The 19,642-nt window shown below is 56.2% G+C and overlaps 1 protein-coding gene across 1 annotated transcript in view; it reads left to right on the top strand.

Moving 5' to 3' along the window:
- Positions 1-19,642, top strand: part of Sipa1l3 (signal induced proliferation associated 1 like 3) — an 86,852-nt gene that overhangs the window by 42,778 nt on the left and 24,432 nt on the right. Inside the window, exons 11-13 of the mRNA XM_051162778.1 lie at positions 8,386-8,513; positions 12,346-12,455; positions 14,241-14,668. Coding sequence (XP_051018735.1) covers positions 8,386-8,513; positions 12,346-12,455; positions 14,241-14,668 — 666 coding nt within the window. The remainder of the gene's footprint in view (positions 1-8,385; positions 8,514-12,345; positions 12,456-14,240; positions 14,669-19,642) is intronic.

Genomic DNA, 19,642 nt, shown 5'->3' with positions numbered 1-19,642 from the left:
AAAGACCCAGGTAATGTCAAAGATGGCAGAGGAAGACGGCACCCATTCCACGTGTGCGTGCGTGCGTGCGTTACACACTTACTTGCAGGTGTCCCTGAACACATACACACAAGTGATATAAATACGGGCTGTGTTTGTGATTTCAGCACTGAGGAGGCGGAGGCAGGTGATGCCCTTGCTGGCTGCCCAGCATAGCCTGGTCTAACTGGTTAAGCCCAGGCCCCCGTGTGAGGAGACCCTGTCTCAAAAACCAAGGCGGATGTGTCCTAAAGAACCACCTAAGATTAACATCCGGCCTACACAGCGCACCGGCATCACACGCAGACAAAGAGGGCTCGGGGCGTGGCTCCCTGGGTGGGCCAGCTTGGCTAAGGCCCTGCGTGGGATCTCCAGCCCTGCAAGCGAGCGGCCGTGTCTGTCAAGCCTAGCGCTCCAGAGGTGGAGGCCAGCGTGGAAGTCCAGGGCCGTAGTGAGTTTGAGGCTAGTCTGAGATGTGTGAGAACTTGTCTCAAAACGGCTGTGTCTTGAGTGGGAGGCGCCGCTGAGAGAGGAGGCCCATTAGAGACACCGTCGGGCGTGGGTTCAGCCGTGAGCCGCGAACCAGAAACCAATTCGGCAGTTTGTTTTCTTCCACGTTATCAGACCCTGCTCTTCATTTGGGATTTGGATTTTTTTTTAATCTTTTACATTTTTAAGTAGGTGTGTGTGTGTATGTGTGTATTTGTGGGTGCACGCATTCCAAGCACAAGTGTGTGGAGGTCGGAGGTCAACTTAAAGCGTGTCGGGTCCTGGGGATCCAGCTCAGGTAGTCAGGCTCCGAGGCACGTGCCTCCACCCTCTGAACCATCCCACCAGCCCGGTTTTGGCTTTGTGTTTCTCAGTCCTGGGGACTACAGTCTAGATCTCACACGTGCCAGGCCAGCACCCTGCTACCGAGCTGCACCCCCAGCCTCTGTGTTACTTTAGTCTTGCCAAGTTGCCTAGGCTGGCCTTGAACTTGCCGTCCCCCTGCCCGCCTCCCAGGAGATCTCCGGGGCAGATGTCTTACACACTCTCATTGTTGCTTCATTGGCCAAAACTGCGAGGGAGCCTGGGAAGTGTGGGGAAGTCCAATAGGGCTGCTCTGACAGAGGAGGGCACGCCGAGCAGACATTCACGCCGAGCAGACATTGGGCAGCAGCCACGCCTGGGCCATCAGTGCTGTCCACTCTCCCCTGGTTTGTTCCAGCCTCCACTGCCGTTCCCCTCAAGTGCCCAGGATTTGTCACTGACCTTGTGGGACACTAAATAAAGAGTCCGTGCTTCTGTGTCTCACCATGATGGGGCACGTTTTCCAAGGCAGCTGGCCATGTGTGAGGGCAGCTGCTGAGGTCAAGGTTGGTGGCAGTCAGGGCTGCCTAGATACGACCCTTTAAACTGCCACAAACCCGGCCCTCAGACAAATGCAGAAGAAAGAATGGACTCTTAAGCCAGGTGTGGTGGCGCACGCCTTTAATCCCTGCACTCAGGGGCCAGAGGCAGGCGGATCGCTGTGAGTTCGAGGCCAGGCTGGGCTGCAGAGCGAGTCCAGGACAGCCAGGGCTACACAGAGAAGAAACTTCATCTTAACAAAGCAAAACAGAGAAAAGAAAGGAGTCTTTGAGCCTCTAGTGCTGTGTCTCGCCCTTTGAGGAGACTATGAAGGCTGAGTGTAGTCAAAGGGAGGAGGATGGCAGGGCCTGGAGCCAAGTTTCTAGAAAGTGCAGTATCTGTCAGTCAGGGCAGGGTCTTCATAGGCATGGCCCTGACATGTCTTCAAACTAGTGGTGACGCTATAGGCACCACCCAGCTCGTCTGTTGAGTGTTGAGGGTCGTAGCTTGTCTCTCCCTCTGGCCACCCCCTCCCCAGGTGAAGGCCAGAGGGGCTGAGGAACACCAGCATCGCTCACAGAGGCTCCGCACTCCCTGTGGGCATCGGATCGCTTGACCAGAGGCACCAAAAGCAGACTGGGAAGCCATAGGGATGTGTTCTGTATAGCAGGGACAGCCCAGGAAGGGTGGGCTCAGGAAGCAGTCATCAGTCATGTGGTCCATCTGTGGCCCCCTCAGCAGTGGCCTCAGCTTCAGGCTGGTGGCACGCGGGCAGGAGCTATTCGTGGCGTTCTGTCCCACACCAGCCGAGCCAGATGCTCCTCTCTAACCACACTGAGACACCATTGCCAAGGCAACTTACAAGAGTTCCTGTGGCCTAGGATTCCAGGGGGATGGGGGCGCTGCCGGTGCAGCAGGCACGGCAGCTGCAGCAGCAGGCAAGGGCTCCCCTCTTGAGCTGCAAGCACCAAACAGAATGAGCAAACTCAGAGTGGCCTTTATGCTCTCAGAGCCACTTCCGTGAGGTGACACACTTCCTAAGCCTGCCCGCACAGCACCACCCACTGGGGACCACATAGTCAAGTGCCCAAGGCTATGGGGGACATCTCAAGCAAACCACACTGTAGTTTGTTTTGTTTTGTTGTTTTTAACTAAAGATTTATTTATTTATCACATATTACAGTGTTCAGTCTGCATGTGTACCTAGAAGAGGGCGCCAGATCTCACTATAGATGGTTGTGAGCCACCATGTGGTTGCTGGGAATTGAACTCAGGACCTCTGGAAGAGCAGCCAGTGCTCACAACCTCTGAGCCATCTCTCCAGCCCCTGTAATTTGTTTTTAATAGTGTGTGTGTGGGGGGGGGTCCATCCCCCGGCCCATGCACACGTGCGTGAGCTTCATGGCACACATGTGGAGGTCAGAGGACAACTTGCAGGATTTGGCCCTCTCCTCCTACTATGTGGATCGGATCCCAGGGACTGGACTTGGGTTTTCGGACATGGCCATTACCCACAGAGGTCAGGGACACGGTCATTACCCACAGAGGCCACGGACACGGCCATTACCCACAGAGGCCACGGACACGGCCATTACCCACAGAGGCCACAGGAGCAAGGAGATGGAGACGTTTTTTAGAAGGCCCTGGGTCTGTCCTCCCACTTCCCTCAGGTTATGCCGGAAAACCTCTGAGACTTAGGTTAACAAAGGTGGACTCGGTCTGAGGTGCAGAGGGCACTGGACTTGGGGTCTGAGGTGCGGAGGGCACTGGACTTGGGGTCTGAGGTGCGCAGTGCATTGAACTTGGGGTCTGAGGTGCGCCGTGCATTGGACTTGGGGTCTGAGGTGCGGAGGGCATTGAACTTGGAGTCTGAGGTGCGCAGTGCATTGGACTTGGGATCTGAGATGCGCAGTGCATTGGACTTGGGGTCTGAGGTGCGGAGGGCATTGGACTTGGGGTCTGAGGTGCGCAGGGCATTGGACTTGGGGTCTGAGATGCGCAGTGCATTGGACTTGGGGTCTGAGGTGCGGAGGGCATTGGACTTGGGGTCTGAGGTGCGGAGGGCACTGGACTTGGGGTCTGAGGTACAGAGTGCATTGGACTTGGGATCTGAGATGCGGAGGGCGTTGGACTTGGGGTCTGAGGTGCGGAGGGCATTGGACTTGGGGTCTGAGGTGTGCAGTGCATTGGACTTGGGGTCTGAGGTGCGGAGGGCATTGGACTTGGGGTCTGAGGTGTGCAGTGCATTGGACTTGGGGTCTGAGGTGTGCAGTGCATTGGACTTGGGGTCTGAGGTGCAGAGTGCATTGGACTTGAGGTCTGAGGTCTGGAGGGCATTGGACTTGGGGTCTGAGGTGTGCAGTGCATTGGACTTGGGGTCTGAGGTGCGGAGGGCATTGGACTTGGGGTCTGAGGTGCGCAGGGCATTGGACTTGGGGTCTGAGGTGCGGAGGGCACTGGACTTGGGGTCTGAGGTGCGGAGGGCATTGGACTTGGGGTCTGAGGTGCGGAGGGCATTGGACTTGGGGTCTGATGCGGAGGGCATTGGACTTGGGGTCTGAGGTGCGGAGGGCATTGGACTTGGGGTCTGAGGTGCGCAGGGCATTGGACTTGGGGTCTGAGGTGCGCAGGGCATTGGACTTGGGGTCTGAGGTGCGCAGGGCACTGGACTTGGGGTCTGAGGTGCGGAGGGCATTGGACTTGGGGTCTGAGGTGCGGAGGGCATTGGACTTGGGGTCTGAGGTGCGCAGTGCATTGGACTTGGGGTCTGAGGTGCGGAGGGCATTGGACTTGGGGTCTGAGGTGCGCAGGGCATTGGACTTGGGGTCTGAGGTGCGCAGGGCATTGGACTTGGGGTCTGAGGTGCAGAGTGCATTGGACTTGAGGTCTGAGGTCTGGAGGGCATTGGACTTGGGGTCTGAGGTGTGCAGTGCATTGGACTTGGGGTCTGAAGTGCGCAGGGCATTGGACTTGGGGTCTGAGGTGCGCAGGGCATTGGACTTGGGGTCTGAGGTGCGGAGGGCGTTGGACTTGGGGTCTGAGGTGCGGAGGGCATTGGACTTGGGGTCTGAGGTGTGCAGTGCATTGGACTTGGGGTCTGAGGTGCGGAGGGCATTGGACTTGGGGTCTGAGGTGTGCAGTGCATTGGACTTGGGGTCTGAGGTGTGCAGTGCATTGGACTTGGGGTCTGAGGTGCAGAGTGCATTGGACTTGAGGTCTGAGGTCTGGAGGGCATTGGACTTGGGGTCTGAGGTGTGCAGTGCATTGGACTTGGGGTCTGAGGTGCGGAGGGCATTGGACTTGGGGTCTGAGGTGCGGAGGGCATTGGACTTGGGGTCTGAGGTGCGGAGGGCATTGGACTTGGGGTCTGAGGTGCGCAGGGCATTGGACTTGGGGTCTGAGGTGCGGAGGGCACTGGACTTGGGGTCTGAGGTGCGGAGGGCATTGGACTTGGGGTCTGAGGTGCGGAGGGCATTGGACTTGGGGTCTGATGCGGAGGGCATTGGACTTGGGGTCTGAGGTGCGGAGGGCATTGGACTTGGGGTCTGAGGTGCGCAGGGCACTGGACTTGGGGTCTGAGGTGCGCAGGGCACTGGACTTGGGGTCTGAGGTGCGCAGGGCACTGGACTTGGGGTCTGAGGTGCGGAGGGCATTGGACTTGGGGTCTGAGGTGCGGAGGGCATTGGACTTGGGGTCTGAGGTGCGCAGTGCATTGGACTTGGGGTCTGAGGTGCGGAGTGCATTGGACTTGGGATCTGAGGTGCGGAGGGCATTGGACTTGGGGTCTGAGGTGCGCAGGGCATTGGACTTGGGGTCTGAAGTGCGCAGGGCATTGGACTTGGGGTCTGAGGTGCGCAGGGCATTGGACTTGGGGTCTGAGGTGCGCAGGGCATTGGACTTGGGGTCTGAGGTGCGGAGGGCATTGGACTTGGGGTCTGAGGTGTGGAGGGCATTGGACTTGGGGTCTGAGGTGCGCAGGGCATTGGACTTGGGGTCTGAGGTGCGGAGGGCATTGGACTTGGGGTCTGAGGTGCGGAGGGCATTGGACTTGGGGTCTTAGGTGCGCAGGGCATTGGTAAACTATGTAATCCATAGTTGCAGCTCTGAAACCTAAAAGGTTAAAAAGGGTTCGGAGATAGAGCTAGTTGATAGATACTTGCCTAGGGTGCATAGCGCCCAGATCCCTAAAATGGGCACTCACCTGTAATTCCAGCACTTGGGTAGTGACGGGGGGATCTGGGGTTCAAGTTAATACCCAGCCATGTAGCGGTTTCCAGGCTAACCTGGGCTACATGAAACTGAAATAACGAAGTTCCTTACCTACTCCGCAGTTACACTGTTGGTTAGCAGGTTAACAGGGCACGGAGGACCCACCCTGTTCTGACAGCAGTCTCATCCCCCCCATTCCCTACCCCCACCCCCACACACCCCCACTCCCTACCCCACCCCCTACACACCCACACTCCCTACCCACACCCCCACTCCCTACCCCCATCCCCCACAATCCCACTCCTTACCCCCATCCCCCATACCCCCACTCCCTACCCCCAGCCCCCCACCCCCACACTCCTTCCCCCACACCCACCCCCTACCCCCACACCCACACACCCACACACCCCCACTCCCTACCCACACTCCCTACCCCACCCCCACACACCCCCACCCCCCACTATTTCCCTTCCAGCTCCTTAGTGACTGGTCATCACCATCAAAGCCAATCACACGGGCCAGGAAATCTGGCCCAGTACATGGTAGAAGTGGAAAGCCACAAATATTTTATAGAAGTCTTAATAACCCTATAAACCCCCATTTAGCCAAAATTGTGTCATGTCGCTGCCCCTGCCCCAGAGAGACAGAAAAGGCCACACCATGAGTGGCTTAACCTGAGGTAGGTGGACATGGCAAGGTGAGGGGTGTTCACCGCTCTAGAGGCTTTGAGACCCGGGAGAATGGAGCCGCGGCTGACTAAAGTCTCATCCGACAGCCAACTTCAGTCAGAGCGTCAGACAGTTTCTACCCTATCACAAGGACAGGCGCTGCACAGGGCAAAAGTTCCCTGTTCCAGAGAGGCACATAAGCAGAAAGCAGCGCCCTGCCCTAATGGATAACCCCGTCTGCTGCACCCGGCAGGAACATGAAAGCAGAATTCAAGAACAACCCCATTTTTTTGAAGAAACCGAGGACACCAGGCTCTTGTGTTTGGAGGTTTCTCTCGAGCACTCAGAATTGCCCCTCGCACAACTCCATTTTTTTAACCAAGTTGCAATGGGGGGGGGTGGGTATAGGGGAGGGGAGACAGTTAACTTGTTCTTCAGTCACTGTGATGCAAGTGTTTGGCCAAAACAACTCAAGAGAACTGGTTTTGGGAGAGGTGGGCCATAGCTGCTTGGCCCCGCGTGCTTGTGGGAGTGTGTGGAGAAATGTACCTTACTGTCACAGGCGGCCAGGAAACAGCAGTGTCCTCAGACAGCGTGAGCCCACGAGCAAGTGACCAGTCTCTTCAGGATAGACCTCACCTTCCAAAAGTAACGCCACCAACTGGGGACCAAACTTCTGAAACATGAGAGGGCGGGGCATTCAAGGTTCAAGCCAAAACAAGAGTTGTCTGTTGGAGCCCCGACAGTGAGCCAGTGAGCTGCTGCCGCCCTGGAACTCTGTCCCCTCCCTGTGTTGTGTGATGTGCCTGAGGGCATCTTTGAGATTTCTCCACTCTCCCGCCTTGGCCGTGATTTTCAAGCACAAAGACCACGCTCTGCCCAGTAAAGCTGATAATCCTAGCCCTAGGGGAGGTGGGAGGCAGGAGGCCCGAGTGCTCAAAGCAATCTTTTGCTACATAGCTGGCTGCAGGCCAATGTGGGCTACGTAACATGCCGTCCCAAGACAAGACGAAAACAGAAGGGCAGAGCCAGCGAGATCTGTGAGTGGTCGTGGGACCTGCTGCCGGCCCTAACACCCTGAGTTCAGTCCCAAGAACCCATGGAAGAAGAGACGGCAGAGTCATGCGTGGTGTCCTCTGACCTCCGCACACGAGGCACAGGCACGTGTGCACGCACGTAAATAGACGTGATAAAAAGAAGTATTTTTAAAAGAATGAATCATTAACCTCAGAGCAAAACAGGAGACAACTATAATTTCAGTCAATGCTCTTGCCCAACTGAGGGCTGGGGTTTCAGCCCAACTCTGCCTTGTTTTCAAGTCACAGGCCCATGGCCCTCGCCTGCTGTGGTATCTCCCTCCAATAAAGGAACACGGCTCTGGGCCAAATGTCTCAACTCCCCGTGTTTCCAATGTTGGACACAAGCTAAGTGCTGTGAGGAAGGGCCTATTGTGATCACTTTTTTTTTTTTTTTTTTTTTTTTTTTTCTGAGACAGGGTTTCTCTGTGTAGCCTTGGCCGTCCTGGACTCGCTTTGTAGACCAGGCTGGCCTCGAACTCACAGCAATCCACCTGCCACTGCCTCCCGAGTGCTGGGATTAAAGGCGTGCGCCACCACCACCAGGCATGATCACCCCTTAACGTCTAGGGAAACAGGCTCTGGCCTGGGCATTGATTATAACTGGCTAGGCAGAAGGCAGCATTGAGGTAGGAAACACCGTACTGTCCAGCCCGGGTCTACTGCGTCTCCTGGACCCACCAAAAGCGGCCAGATTTTGGCCTAGCTCCCTCAGAGAAAAGGGCGCTTGCAGTAAAGCTGGGGCCAAAGCTCTCAGGAAGGCTAAGTACCCCCCACTTCTACAACCAAGAGTCTCAAAACCCTGAATAAGCGGGGCAGTCACCCAAGTGGCCGTGTGCCCTCCCTCCTCGAGAAGTCTGCTGTGCCCTGCGCTCCCTGCCGCCACCACCTCCCTGGCAGGCATCCCAGGAGAGCCTCTTCGCTGAACTTCAGTTAATAGCAGATAACCAGGCTGCGCCGCCAGCCTTGCCGGCAGCTCACTGCCCCAGGCCACACAGCACAGCCTCCTGGCAAGCAGGTCACAGACTCCTCTGGTGCTGTCACTGCGGGGACTTAACCTGGGGTCCCTCTCTACCTTGCAGGTACACAGCTGCCCCCCACCCACTACTGTCATTTGACCCTCACTTTATCCACGATGGGACTTCTAGCGGTGACTCCTCTTCAGGTGGCCTGACCAGCCAGGAGAGCACCATGGAGCGCCCAAAACCAGGTAAGATGTCACGACGAGGGGCCGCCAACACCACCCGCCCCTCCCCCGTGCGACCTCTCCCTCATGATGTCACAGGTGGGCCCCTCCATTCTTCTTACCTGGCTTGAGACTACACAGACTGTAAAAGCACACCACATCTGCTGTGCTCTCGTGCGTCTGGATTGCTTGGCTCAGTGTCGTGCCTGTGCCAGGCAGCCTCACGCGACCGAATGCGGTGTGGGATTTCTGTATTTAGTATTCCATTGTCTGAGCACACCCCACTCCAGCGCCTGAAGGAGACCGAGGGGACCCGTTTAAGGCTGCTTAGAACCATCGTCATCTGTCCGCTCCCCGAGCGTGTGTTCCTACGTATAGAACAGGTGGATTGTGCATTTGAGTTTACAAGAGACCGCCAAACCACGCCCCGGGGTGCTGAGCCACTGCCACTGCACCAGTGACACAGACGCATTCTTGTTTTGGGGTCGGGGAGTGGGGGAGGTTTGGTTTTTTTCGAGACAGGGTCTCTCTGTGTAGCCTTGGCTGTCCTGGACTCCCTTTGTAGACCAGGCTGGCCTCGAACTCACAGCAATCCTCCTGCCTCTGACTCCCAGCTGTCGTAGAAGCCCTCTATGGTTGTGTGTCCTTAACAACCTATTTGGTTAGGCCAGTGCAGTAGATGTACTGTGCTATCATGGTGTGGTTTGTTTTGTATCTTTCTTTTAATTCGGTGCTATTGAATTTACATATTCGTTCATTTAGAAAGGGGAGTCTTGCTATGTAGTCCAGGCTAGCCTCATGCTCACTGTGTAGCTGAGGATAGCCTAGCATTCTTAATCCTCCTTGTCCTCATAAGTGCCAGGATTACAGGCGTGTGTGACCGCATGCACACACACACACACACACACACACACACACACACACACACACGGGGGTGGGGGTGTTATGAATTGTGTATCTGCACCACTTGGATGAATAGTTTAAACGCAGTCTCTTGTAACAACGTTGAAACCCCTTTGAAGCCTAAGGACCTTGGAGGAACAGCCCAGGGGGTTCACAGGGAAGATGGCTGATGAAGTGTTAGAAAGGAGAGGCAGGGAGGCCAACGAAGTCCTCCTGGAAGGTGTTAAGGGTTCGCAGGCAGCTGGGAAGGGTGACCTCAGCCACACACCCAGGATTAGCAGCAGGGAGGACTGAACCAGGGACGGTGGGGATGATCTCTCTGCTGCCTGAGGGCTCATGACGCCATTTGTCCCTCCTCGGTGGGCGGGTGCTGCGCCTGGCTCTGTCGTCTGTTTCCAAGACAGATTTGTGTCCTTTTTTAATTCTCCAGTCAGAAGAGGAGAGGGGTGTGGCTCTTTCATCAGAACAAAGTGCAAAACGGGGGACTCAGCATTCAGCAGAGGCCCCCAGATGGGGGGCACGTAAGACCCCAAGGGTCTCCTTGCTGTCCTGCAGTGCCAGCCCTCTCCTCCATCCCTGGGACCTCAATATAAGGCGACTAACGCCTTCCCTCATGCGCGCCCGCGTGCACATACATGGACACCGGGACTTCATTAAGTTCAGAGCACATGGAAGACACAGCGGAAGGATAATTCAGGAAGGGTGGCATGGATGACAAGGACCTGGAGCAGTGGCACACGGGGCTCTGCTGGCCTCCGATGTCAGCGGCCACATGCCCAGCCGGCCACCATGCAGTGAGCAGTCATGGTGTCAGCGGCCACATGCCCGGCATTGTGCTGGGTGCCCCACCTCCCTCCCGCTGACTCACAGCAGCAGCGCTGTGACAGCCCTAGGACAGAAATGAGGCAGGTGAACCATGGAAGATTTGTCCCTTGCCTGAGGTTGCTGCTGGCAAGTGGCATAATTGGGATTTGAACTGAGACCGGTTGGGTCAACCCACCATCCACACCATCCACAGCCACTTGTCTCCTGCCATGCAGAGCACCCAGGCTAGGAAAGTGTCTACCAGACCCAGGCCCATCTTCCTCCCCAGGAACACGGGTCCTGCAGTACCCTGTCTGCCCTCTGCAGCTTCGGGTTGTAAGCGTATGCTCCCATGGGCCGGGCAGCAAGTTCCTGCACAGGCACCGCCACAGTGACCCCAACCCTTGGCCGAATCCTAGACATCTCTGCCTCAAGGAAGGTCGAAGGTCAAACAAGTCCCCACCAGGCCCCAGGACCGCTCATCCTTAGGACACTTTCCAAGCCCTTGCAGGCGCTGCTGGGTGTTTCCAGCAGTCCGAGAACCCCGGGAAGGTGGGGGACCGGGCAGCAGAGACTCTGACTGCCTGACCATTTCTGCCTGTGTGACCTCGAGCCAGTTACTTAACCTCTCTGGGCTTCGATGGTTCTCTTCGACTCAGGGTGGTCCCGGCACCCACTTCAGTAGTGCTGGGCCTGTTCAGCAACCTGGTAAATGCAGCCAGGCGTGGTGATGCACGCCTTCAGTGCCCACACTGGGAAGACTGCGATGGGACGGTCAAAATTAGTCCCAGGCCAGCCTGGGCTGCACCGTGGGACACTGCCTCAAAAACAACAATAAGGAGCTGCCAAGATGGCACTTGGCACCAAGCCTGAAGACCTGAATTCAGTCCCCAGGGACATGTGCATACACACAAAAAAATAATGTAATACAAATGTTAGTAAATAAATACAGGGCTAGGGAGTTGACTCAGTGGATGAAACAGCTGCCACGACACAAGTCTGGTGACTTGCATTAGATCCCCAGAACCCACACGAAAGGCCAGATGTGGTCGTGTGCATCTGCAATCCAGATGTGGTAATAGGCATCTGTAATCCAGGTGTGGTGGTGTGCATCTGTAATCCAGGTGTGGTGGTGTGCATCTGTAATCCAGGTGTGATAATAGGCATCTGTAATCCAGGTGTGGTGGTGAGCATCTGTAATCCACATGTGGTGCACATCTGTAATCCAGGTGTGGTGATGATCATCTGTAATCCACATGTGCACATCTGTAATCCAGGTGTGGTGATGTGCATCTATAATCCAGGTGTGGTGATGAGCATCTGTAATCCACATGTGGTGCACATCTGTAGTCCAGGTGTGGTGGTGTGCACTTGTAATCCCAGCATTCCCACAGCAAGGTGGAAAACAGCGACAGGAGAATCGCCTGTAATCTCCGGCCAGCCAGCTTGGAGTTAAGCAGCAGAAAGAACAAGAGATGCCCACGTCTGCTGGGCCATGCTGGGCAGTGGTGGCGCAGTAATGGCACGCGCCTTTAATCCCAGTACTGGGGAGGCAGAAGCAGTCAGCAGTCAGATCTGTGAGTTCGAGGCCAGCCTGGTCTACAAAGCGAGTTCCAGGCAGCCAGGGCTACACAGAAAAACCCTGTCTGGAGGGGGTTGGGGAGAGGAGGGGAGAAAAAGAAACACCCACGTCAAAAAACTCCCAACAACTGTCCTTGACCCGCACACATATGCCACGCCCCCACTCACTCAGAGATGAAATAAGTTAAACAAAATGCAAGACTGCCCAGTCCATCCGTAAGATTGACCTCCCCAAGAATATCAGGAAGGAGATGTGCATGCCTGTACAGAGACGCTGCAGCTGGCCATGACATGACAGTTGTGCTCAGCCTCCCCAGGGGGCAGTGACGGAAGCCATGTGCTTCCCTGAGTTAACTACATAAAGCTCGAAGAGTGCGTCCAGCACATAGTACGCGCTCAGTAAATATCCCCTGCTGCTGAGTGCTGCTGGTGAAGCCAAGGGGTGCTTTGGTACAGCCTGAGGAGCAGCCAGGCTGGCCAAAGAGTGGGCCCGTGCAACCATCATTCAGAGTAGGTTATCAGGCCCTGGCCCTAACCACCCATGCCTGTGTCTTCTCTTTTCCTGCAGAGCCTCTGTGGCACGTGCCGGCCCAGGCCCGGCTCTCAGCCATGGCTGGAAGCAAGCATCCCTCCAGGCAGGACGCAGCTGGCAAAGATTCTCCCAACAGACATTCCAAAGTGAGTATGTGCCCGGCCCAGCCCTGCCTCACCCAGGGAGTGAGGCCTGCAGTGGCTGGCTGCTGGCTGCTGCCTTTCCTGGACACACCGCTGCTGAGAGCTGAGTGGGGCCCCTGGGGGCTCATCCTCAGCCATAGCTGCGGCCCCCTCTACTGGGGGCTAAATAACACCCTGGCTCCAACCCTCAGCCTTTGACAAATCCTTTCCCTCCTCTCTGCACTACGTCAGTGCTGGTGGGCAAGTCCTGTGCCTACGGCCCTTGCATTTCAGAGACCGTGGGCACCCCGAAGGGTGCAGTGCAGGCATGCAGTGTGCCACAGAGTGAATCCGAGGCTCCGGCTCCATTCTATCATTCACTGTCCCTTAGGGGCCCCGAGCCCTCTCCTGGCTCCCTCATTGGGACCCACGTAATTGCCGTGGTAGGGTAGTGGAGAGACAGGGTTCCAGGGGGAGATTTTTCTGCCCAGGCCAGAGATGGCGCAAGTCACTTCTACCTACAGGGCAGTGGCCGGGACTCCATCCCTGCAAGGAAGGCTGGGAAATGGAGTCCTGTGTATCTAGTGTGGTCTTTTGGCAACCTGGTTCCACATTGGGATCATAATGGTGAAGAGGTGAGAGAGGCCACTGTCCTCAGGAAGCTGGCATGGCGGCGGGGGGGGGGGGCGGGGGGAGGTGTGGGGAAGAGGGCAGCAAGCCAAAAGTGGACAGAAGCGTAACAGCCTGCTGAGAGAGCCCAGGTAAGGACCACATGACAGACAGTGCTGCCGTGGGTAACACAGTCATCAGAGCCCCTGGAGGAGGCATCTCGGCCAGGGTCACTACTGCTGTGCTGAAACACCACGAGCAAAGCAGCTTGGGGAGGGGAGGGTTCATTCAGCGTACACTTCCGCAGCACTGTTCATCAGGATAGGAAGCCAGGGCAGACTTAAACAGAGCTGGAGAGATGGCTCAGCGGTTAAGGGCACTGCCTGCCCTTCCAGAGGTTCTGAGTTCAGTTCCCAGCAACCACATGGTGGCTCACGACCATCTACAGTGAGATCTGGCGCCCTCTTCTGGCCTGCAGGTGTACATGCAGGCAGAGCACTATATGCATAATAAATAAATAGATCTTTAAAAAAAAAAAAAAGGAAGAATAAAGAAAATGCCCTACAGGCCTGCCCACCGCCTGATCTTCTGAAGGCCTTTTCTTAGTCAAGGCTCCGTCCTGTCTAACTAATACCCCTAGCTTCTGTCAAGCCGACATAAAGCCAGCCAGCTCAGGAGGCGACTCTGAAGGAAGCTAGGACTGAGCCATAAAACGAGCTGAGAGAAACATGTGACAGAGGGAGCAGCAAGTGCAAAGGCCCTGAGGCTGGAGCCGTGATGTAGAGGAGAGATGGGGTGGTGACACCAGAGCGTCCCCTACAGACGCTCACGGCTTTCCTCTGGCCATGCGTTGGCAGCATGTTGGATTCGGAGACAAAGAAGAGGGCGCCAGGGTTAGGTGTCTGGTAGGCACAGGCAGCAAGCAGGTTTGCAGAGCAGGTGCTAAAAAGATGGAGGTACCATTGTCAAGAAGGGAGGAGGGTACTGGAGTTAGGAGGGGCCCCAGGCCTCAGCTTGAGGGACATTCAGCTATGTCGACCCAAACACCAGATGAGTCAGAACTGTTAGTCACACATCTTACTTACAAATGTATAAACTGAGGCTGGCGGGGAGTGGAGCAGGGGCAGTGTAAATCCCTTGTGTATGGTAGCTGTGCCAGTAAGGGAGGGGTCAGGGTGACACGGCCGCCTTGCCTTCCAGGGTGAACCTCAATACTCAAGCCATTCCAGCAGCAATACCCTCTCCAGCAATGCCTCCAGCAGCCATAGCGAGGACCGATGGTTCGACGCCCTGGACCCCATGGAGCCTGAGCCGGACCCCTTCTCCAAGGGTGGCTCGAGTGACAGCGGCATCGACACCACACTCTACACCTCCAGCCCCAGCTGTATGTCCCTGGCCAAAGCACCTAGGCCCACGAAGCCACACAAGCCCCCGGGAAGCATAGGCCTCTGCGGCGGGGGCCGGGAGGCCGCCGGGAGGCCCCACCCCACAGACCGGCGGCGGGAAGTCTCCCCCGCGCCCATGGTGGCTGGCCAGAACAAGGGCTACCGGCCGAAGTTGTACTCCTCAGCGTCCAGCACCCCCCCAGGCCTGGTGGGGGGCAGCCGAGACCCACCGAGGCAACCCAGGTGAGGGCCACACCAGCGGCAGGTCTCATGTGAGACCCTTCCTCCAAGACATGTTTGTTGGTAACTGCGCTTGCTTGCAGAGCTGGCTTGGCGGGCATCCAGATAGAGGGAGAGAAAGGCCTGGCCGCGTCGTTGTCATCTGTCTCTGGTTCTTTGCAGCCCTCTGTCTTCTCTCTCTGCTCTCTCTGACCAATGTGGGAGCTTCAGCGTTTATCTATGACAAGTGTGTTTGTGGGGCAAGCATGTAGCTCCTTAGCAGTCTCCTGACACAGAGCCGGGCGTGGTGGCGCACGCCTTTAATCCCAGCACTCGGGAGGCAGAGGCAGATGGATCGCTGTGAGTTCGAGGCCAGCCTGGTCTACAAAGTGAGCCCAGGATGGCCAAGGCTACACAGAGAAACCCTGTCTCGAAAAACAAAAAAAAAAAAAAAAAAAAGCAGTCTCCTGACACAAAGGCCAGAAAGGGTGGACTAGGCTTGCTAGGCCCTGAGGAGCGGTCTCTGCCTTCTCTGGCAGCTGGCCAGCTCTCTGGTCTCAAGGTGGGGCCAGAGGACAAAGGGGAGTCGTGGCATCCCTGCCCTCCCCTCCCACCCACAGCTGGCGGTGTCATGTGACCATCCCAGCTGCAGCTGAGGTCTACAGAGGCAGGGTTTGGCCCTTCCAGCCTCTAGCTTTGAGCAGCAGACCCCAAACTGTGCATGCTTTCTCAGTGGGTTGGCTGGGCCTCAAGAATATGCTTTTTTTTTTTTTTTCTTTTAACGCTCTCAGCTGTGGACGCTGTGGGTGCGGCGGTCTCTGGACCACGCTCTGAGAAGCACCCGTGGGGAGCCAAGCGGGAGAGTGCACTGCACCTCAGCCCGGGATCTGAACCCACACACTTAGCACTCCTGGGAAAGCAGTGCACAGTCTGCAGAGAAAGAGAGGTGGGGTGTTCGGTAGAGGCTGAGTTTGGTCCCACCAGGTGGCCCCCTGACATGCTTGCTAGAGGCCACAGGCCCCCTTCCCTGAAGACTGAACCCAGAATGTTCTGCAGAACTCAGGGCCTTCCTGGGATAAAATGCTTCTTGGCACATGCGCCTGTGGACTCCAAAATTCCCTGTATAATCCCATGCCTTTGTCTCTTTTCTTTTTTTTCTTTTTTCTTTTTCATTATTTTTATGTGCATTGGTGTTTTGCCTGCATGTATGTCTATCAGTGTTAGATCTTGGAGTTACAGAGAGCTGTGAGCTGCCACATCTGTGCTGGAATTGAACCCAGGTCCTCTGGAAGAGAAATCTGAGCCATCTCTCCAGCCACCCCCCTTTTTAAAATTTATCCATTTTTTAAAAAGTTGTATTTATTATTTATACAGTATTCTGCCCGCATGTGCGCCTACACGCCACAAGAAGGCACCAGATCTCATTACAGATGGTCGTGAGCCACCATGTGGCTGCTGGCCTGAAACTCCCCATGTGGACTTGGAACTCACAGTGATCCACCTGCCTCTGCCCAGCCCTGAGCCGTGGGTGGATGGCAGCAGCCATGTCCCCAGCCCTGAGCCGTGGGTGGATGGCAGCAGCCATGTCCCCAGCCCTGAGCCATGTGTGGATGGCAGCAGCCATGTCCCCAGCCCTGAGCCATGTGTGGATGGCAGCAGCCATGTCCCTAGCCCTGAGCCATGCGTGAAAGGCTGCAGCCATGTCCCCAGCCCTGAGCCATATGTAGATGTAGCCATGTCCCCAGCCCTGAGCCATGGGTGGCTGCAGCCATGAACCCAGCCCTGAGCCATGTGTGGATGGCTGCAGCCATGTCCCCAGCCCTGAGCCATGTGTGGATGGCTGCAGCCATGTCCCCAGCCCTGAGCCATATGTGGATGGCTGTAGCCATGTCCCCAGCCCTGAGCCATGTGTGGATGGCTGCAGCCATGTCCCCAGCCCTGAGCCGTGGGTGGCTGCAGTCTCAGCACTCACTAGCAGCACACCTTGGCCTGGTCTAGTCATAAGCTGTGGAACATAGCTTTGTCCTTGCCAGAAGGATTTCACGGCTCCCCCAAGCGTCTCTAGCAGATTTAAAAGCCGTCATGGCTGGACTGGGCATGTAGCACAGTAGTGCAATGTCTGCCTAGTATTTGTGAGGTCGTGAGTTCAAATCCCAGAACAGCAAGACGAAGTAGGAGAGCCAGGAAAGACAGAAAAGAAAACCAGCAGGTCGGTTGGGAGCTCCTGAGTCCTCAGCTTCCCTGAGCCCAGGAGGGTTGCCATGGAGACAAAGAAAAAGACAGAGTGAGGGTGCTATCTTAGGCCACCTTCCTAGACAAGTAGTTCTCAACTTCTGGCCTCAGTCATTCAGTCATTCAATACGTATTTCTTGGAGAGCTCTGCTGGCCCAGGTGATGCCGGCCTGCCCCTCCCCACGGGGAACGGACAGTGCAGGACTGCAGAGGTGCAGGCACACGGAGGCCAGAGGACACAGCAGGCCATTCCAAGCCAGCTGTGGTCCCTGTTGGCACGCTGGTGGGGCCGGACAGACAGCACAGGTCTGTGATCTCAGCTCCGTGAGAGCAGGATGATCACAAGTTCAAAGCCATCCCGGGCAACTCAGTGAGACCCTATTTCAGAACAAACACAGCAGCAACAGTTAAACAGTTAAACGTGGGCCGGAGGCAGAACTGACCTCTGTCCTGGGTTCAACCCCTAGCACTGGGGAAAACATTTTTTTTTTTTCTTTTAGGGTTTTGAAATCCACGATACAAAGGCAGTAGTGATGCCAGGCGTGGATGGTGGCTGAGGCAGAGGAGTGGAGACGAACTTGCCGAACCCAGGAGGGGAGGGCTGGGCGGGAGGGGAGCCCCACTATACACGTGGCCTTGGTGATTGGGAGGTTTAATTTGCATATAGACAATTGACGCTAATTGCAATTCATTCTTATCTACTCGCTAAAGCTGCTTCCTGAAGTTTTCTCCTAGGCAACGGGCTTTAGTGGGGAACAGCATTTCCCAAAATGGGGTGCCTGAGGTGATCTGGGCGGTAAGAGGAGGGAGGCGTTGTCTCTTAAATGGCTGTGCGTTTCTTTCTGAGACTGCAGCAGTGCTCCCCGCCCATCTCCTGACATCACAGACACTGCGCTGGACCAGTTACAGACAGTGGGATAGGACAGCTTGTTTGCTTTCTTCTCTTTGTGGGGTGCGGGGTGGTGGGGTATCTGTCTCTGAGACCGGACCTTCCTCGTTAGCCCTGGCTAGCCTGGAACTCAACTATGTAGACCAGGCTGGACTCAGACTTGTGGTACTCCTCCTGCCTCTGCCTCTGAGGAGCTGGAAAGTACCCCTGGTCGCCACCACACCACGTTAGAAATGAGGTGATTTGTTTGTTTTGGTTTGTGTTGTTTTTTCGAAACAGGGTTTCTCTATGTAGCCTTGGCTGTCCTGGACTCGCTTGTAGACCAGGCTGGCCTCGAACTCACAGCGATCCACCTGCCTCTGCCTTTCGAGTGCTGGGATTACAGGTGTACACCACCACGCTCAGCTTTCCTGTGGGTCTTAGGGATAGCAGACAGCACAGTGCTTGAACCCAGCACCCAGGGGACGGGTGGCGCTCCTGTCTGAACAGGCCTGTCACGAGACTTCCATGCCCTGGCTCCACCCCCACAGCACTCTCTAGCCCAGAACTTGCCATTTGTTCATGAGCCAGTGTGTGTGTGTGCCAGGTCCGCTGTCGGCCAGCCCCAGACAGACAAATGGTGACAAAGACATGATGAACTGCACTAGTACGCAGCCTCGGAAGCTGGCTAGATGTTTTCAGCCTGGGGTGTAGTTACGTGGGTGCCTGTGTCATAATTTTTTTGGTGGGTGGGGGAGTGAGAGTGGGTGCAAGGGGTCATTGCTGGGAATCAAAAACCCAGGGCCTTGCACAGGCTAAGCCCCACAGCTCTGGCTGTGGATGTTGACAAAAAAAAAAAAGAAAAAAAAAAAAAGAAAGAAAGAAAAGAAGCCAATCAGCCAGGCCCCGTTGGCACAGGTGCTGCTAATGGCAGCACTCTGGAGGCTGATGCCAAAGGATTGTCACTTCCAGGCTGGCCTAGGCTACATAGTGACACTTTGCCTCAAATTTAAAAAGCAGAAAGGGAAGGTGGCATTATAGGGAGGTTTCCCAGGAGGAGCAGTAGGTACGAAGGGCTGGGGCTGGGGAAGAGAGTGGAGCTTGCGTGTCCCTCAGCGCAGGCCTGGCCAGCCAAGGAGACCCTGAGGGCAGAGGACGGCCAGGAAAGGTTTCAGCAGGAGGCAGCAGATCTGTTTTTTTGTGTTTGTGTGCACTGCGTGCTCGCACGGACATCAGAGTGGCCTGATGGAGTCACTCAGGGTACTAGGCCTGCAGGGCAAGCGCCTTTACCTGCTGAACCAGCTCACTGGTCCCAGATCTGGGCTTTGAAAGGGGGGTGTTTGTGGGTAAGACAGGAGGGTGAGGGTGCAGGCCTGGTGCAGGGGGCAAGCTCTTGCTGGCTGCTGTAAACCAGGAGCACCGGCCGCTCTGGCTGGAGCGGAGGTTCTCCCCACCTGGCCCAGCTCTCCTCAGCGTCCCTCCAGGGAACATAGTCCGGCCCTGCCTTGAGGAGCTGGCATTCTGCTGCAGAGAGGAAACAGATGGACAGACAGACAACAACCAAGTGATTTCCAGATGGCCATCCCAGCTCAGGAGAGGAACAGAGAGGCGGGCAGTGTCTTGATTTGTCATTCAAAACAAGGGTCCTGGCAGCCAGGCAGCCAACGCCAGGGCCTAAGTGGCCTGTTTTGCAGGAGGCCAGGAATGTCAGGTGACCAGGGGGTTGTGGCAGGAGCCCTGCTCCAGCAGGTTCCTTGCCGTGATTAACGCTAGGACTTGATCCTGCGGGGCACGGGAGCCATAGAAGGTGGCTAGGCTCGTAATCACACATGTATAGTTTGATGTCACTGTGGGCGCCGGCCTGCGATCCCAGGACTCAGAGAAGTGCGCGCCCTGGA

Source organism: Acomys russatus, chromosome 19 (assembly GCF_903995435.1).
Source record: "Acomys russatus chromosome 19, mAcoRus1.1, whole genome shotgun sequence".
In the NCBI taxonomy this organism is placed as follows: Eukaryota; Metazoa; Chordata; class Mammalia; order Rodentia; family Muridae; genus Acomys; species Acomys russatus.
This window is presented reverse-complemented; position numbering and strand designations above follow the sequence as displayed.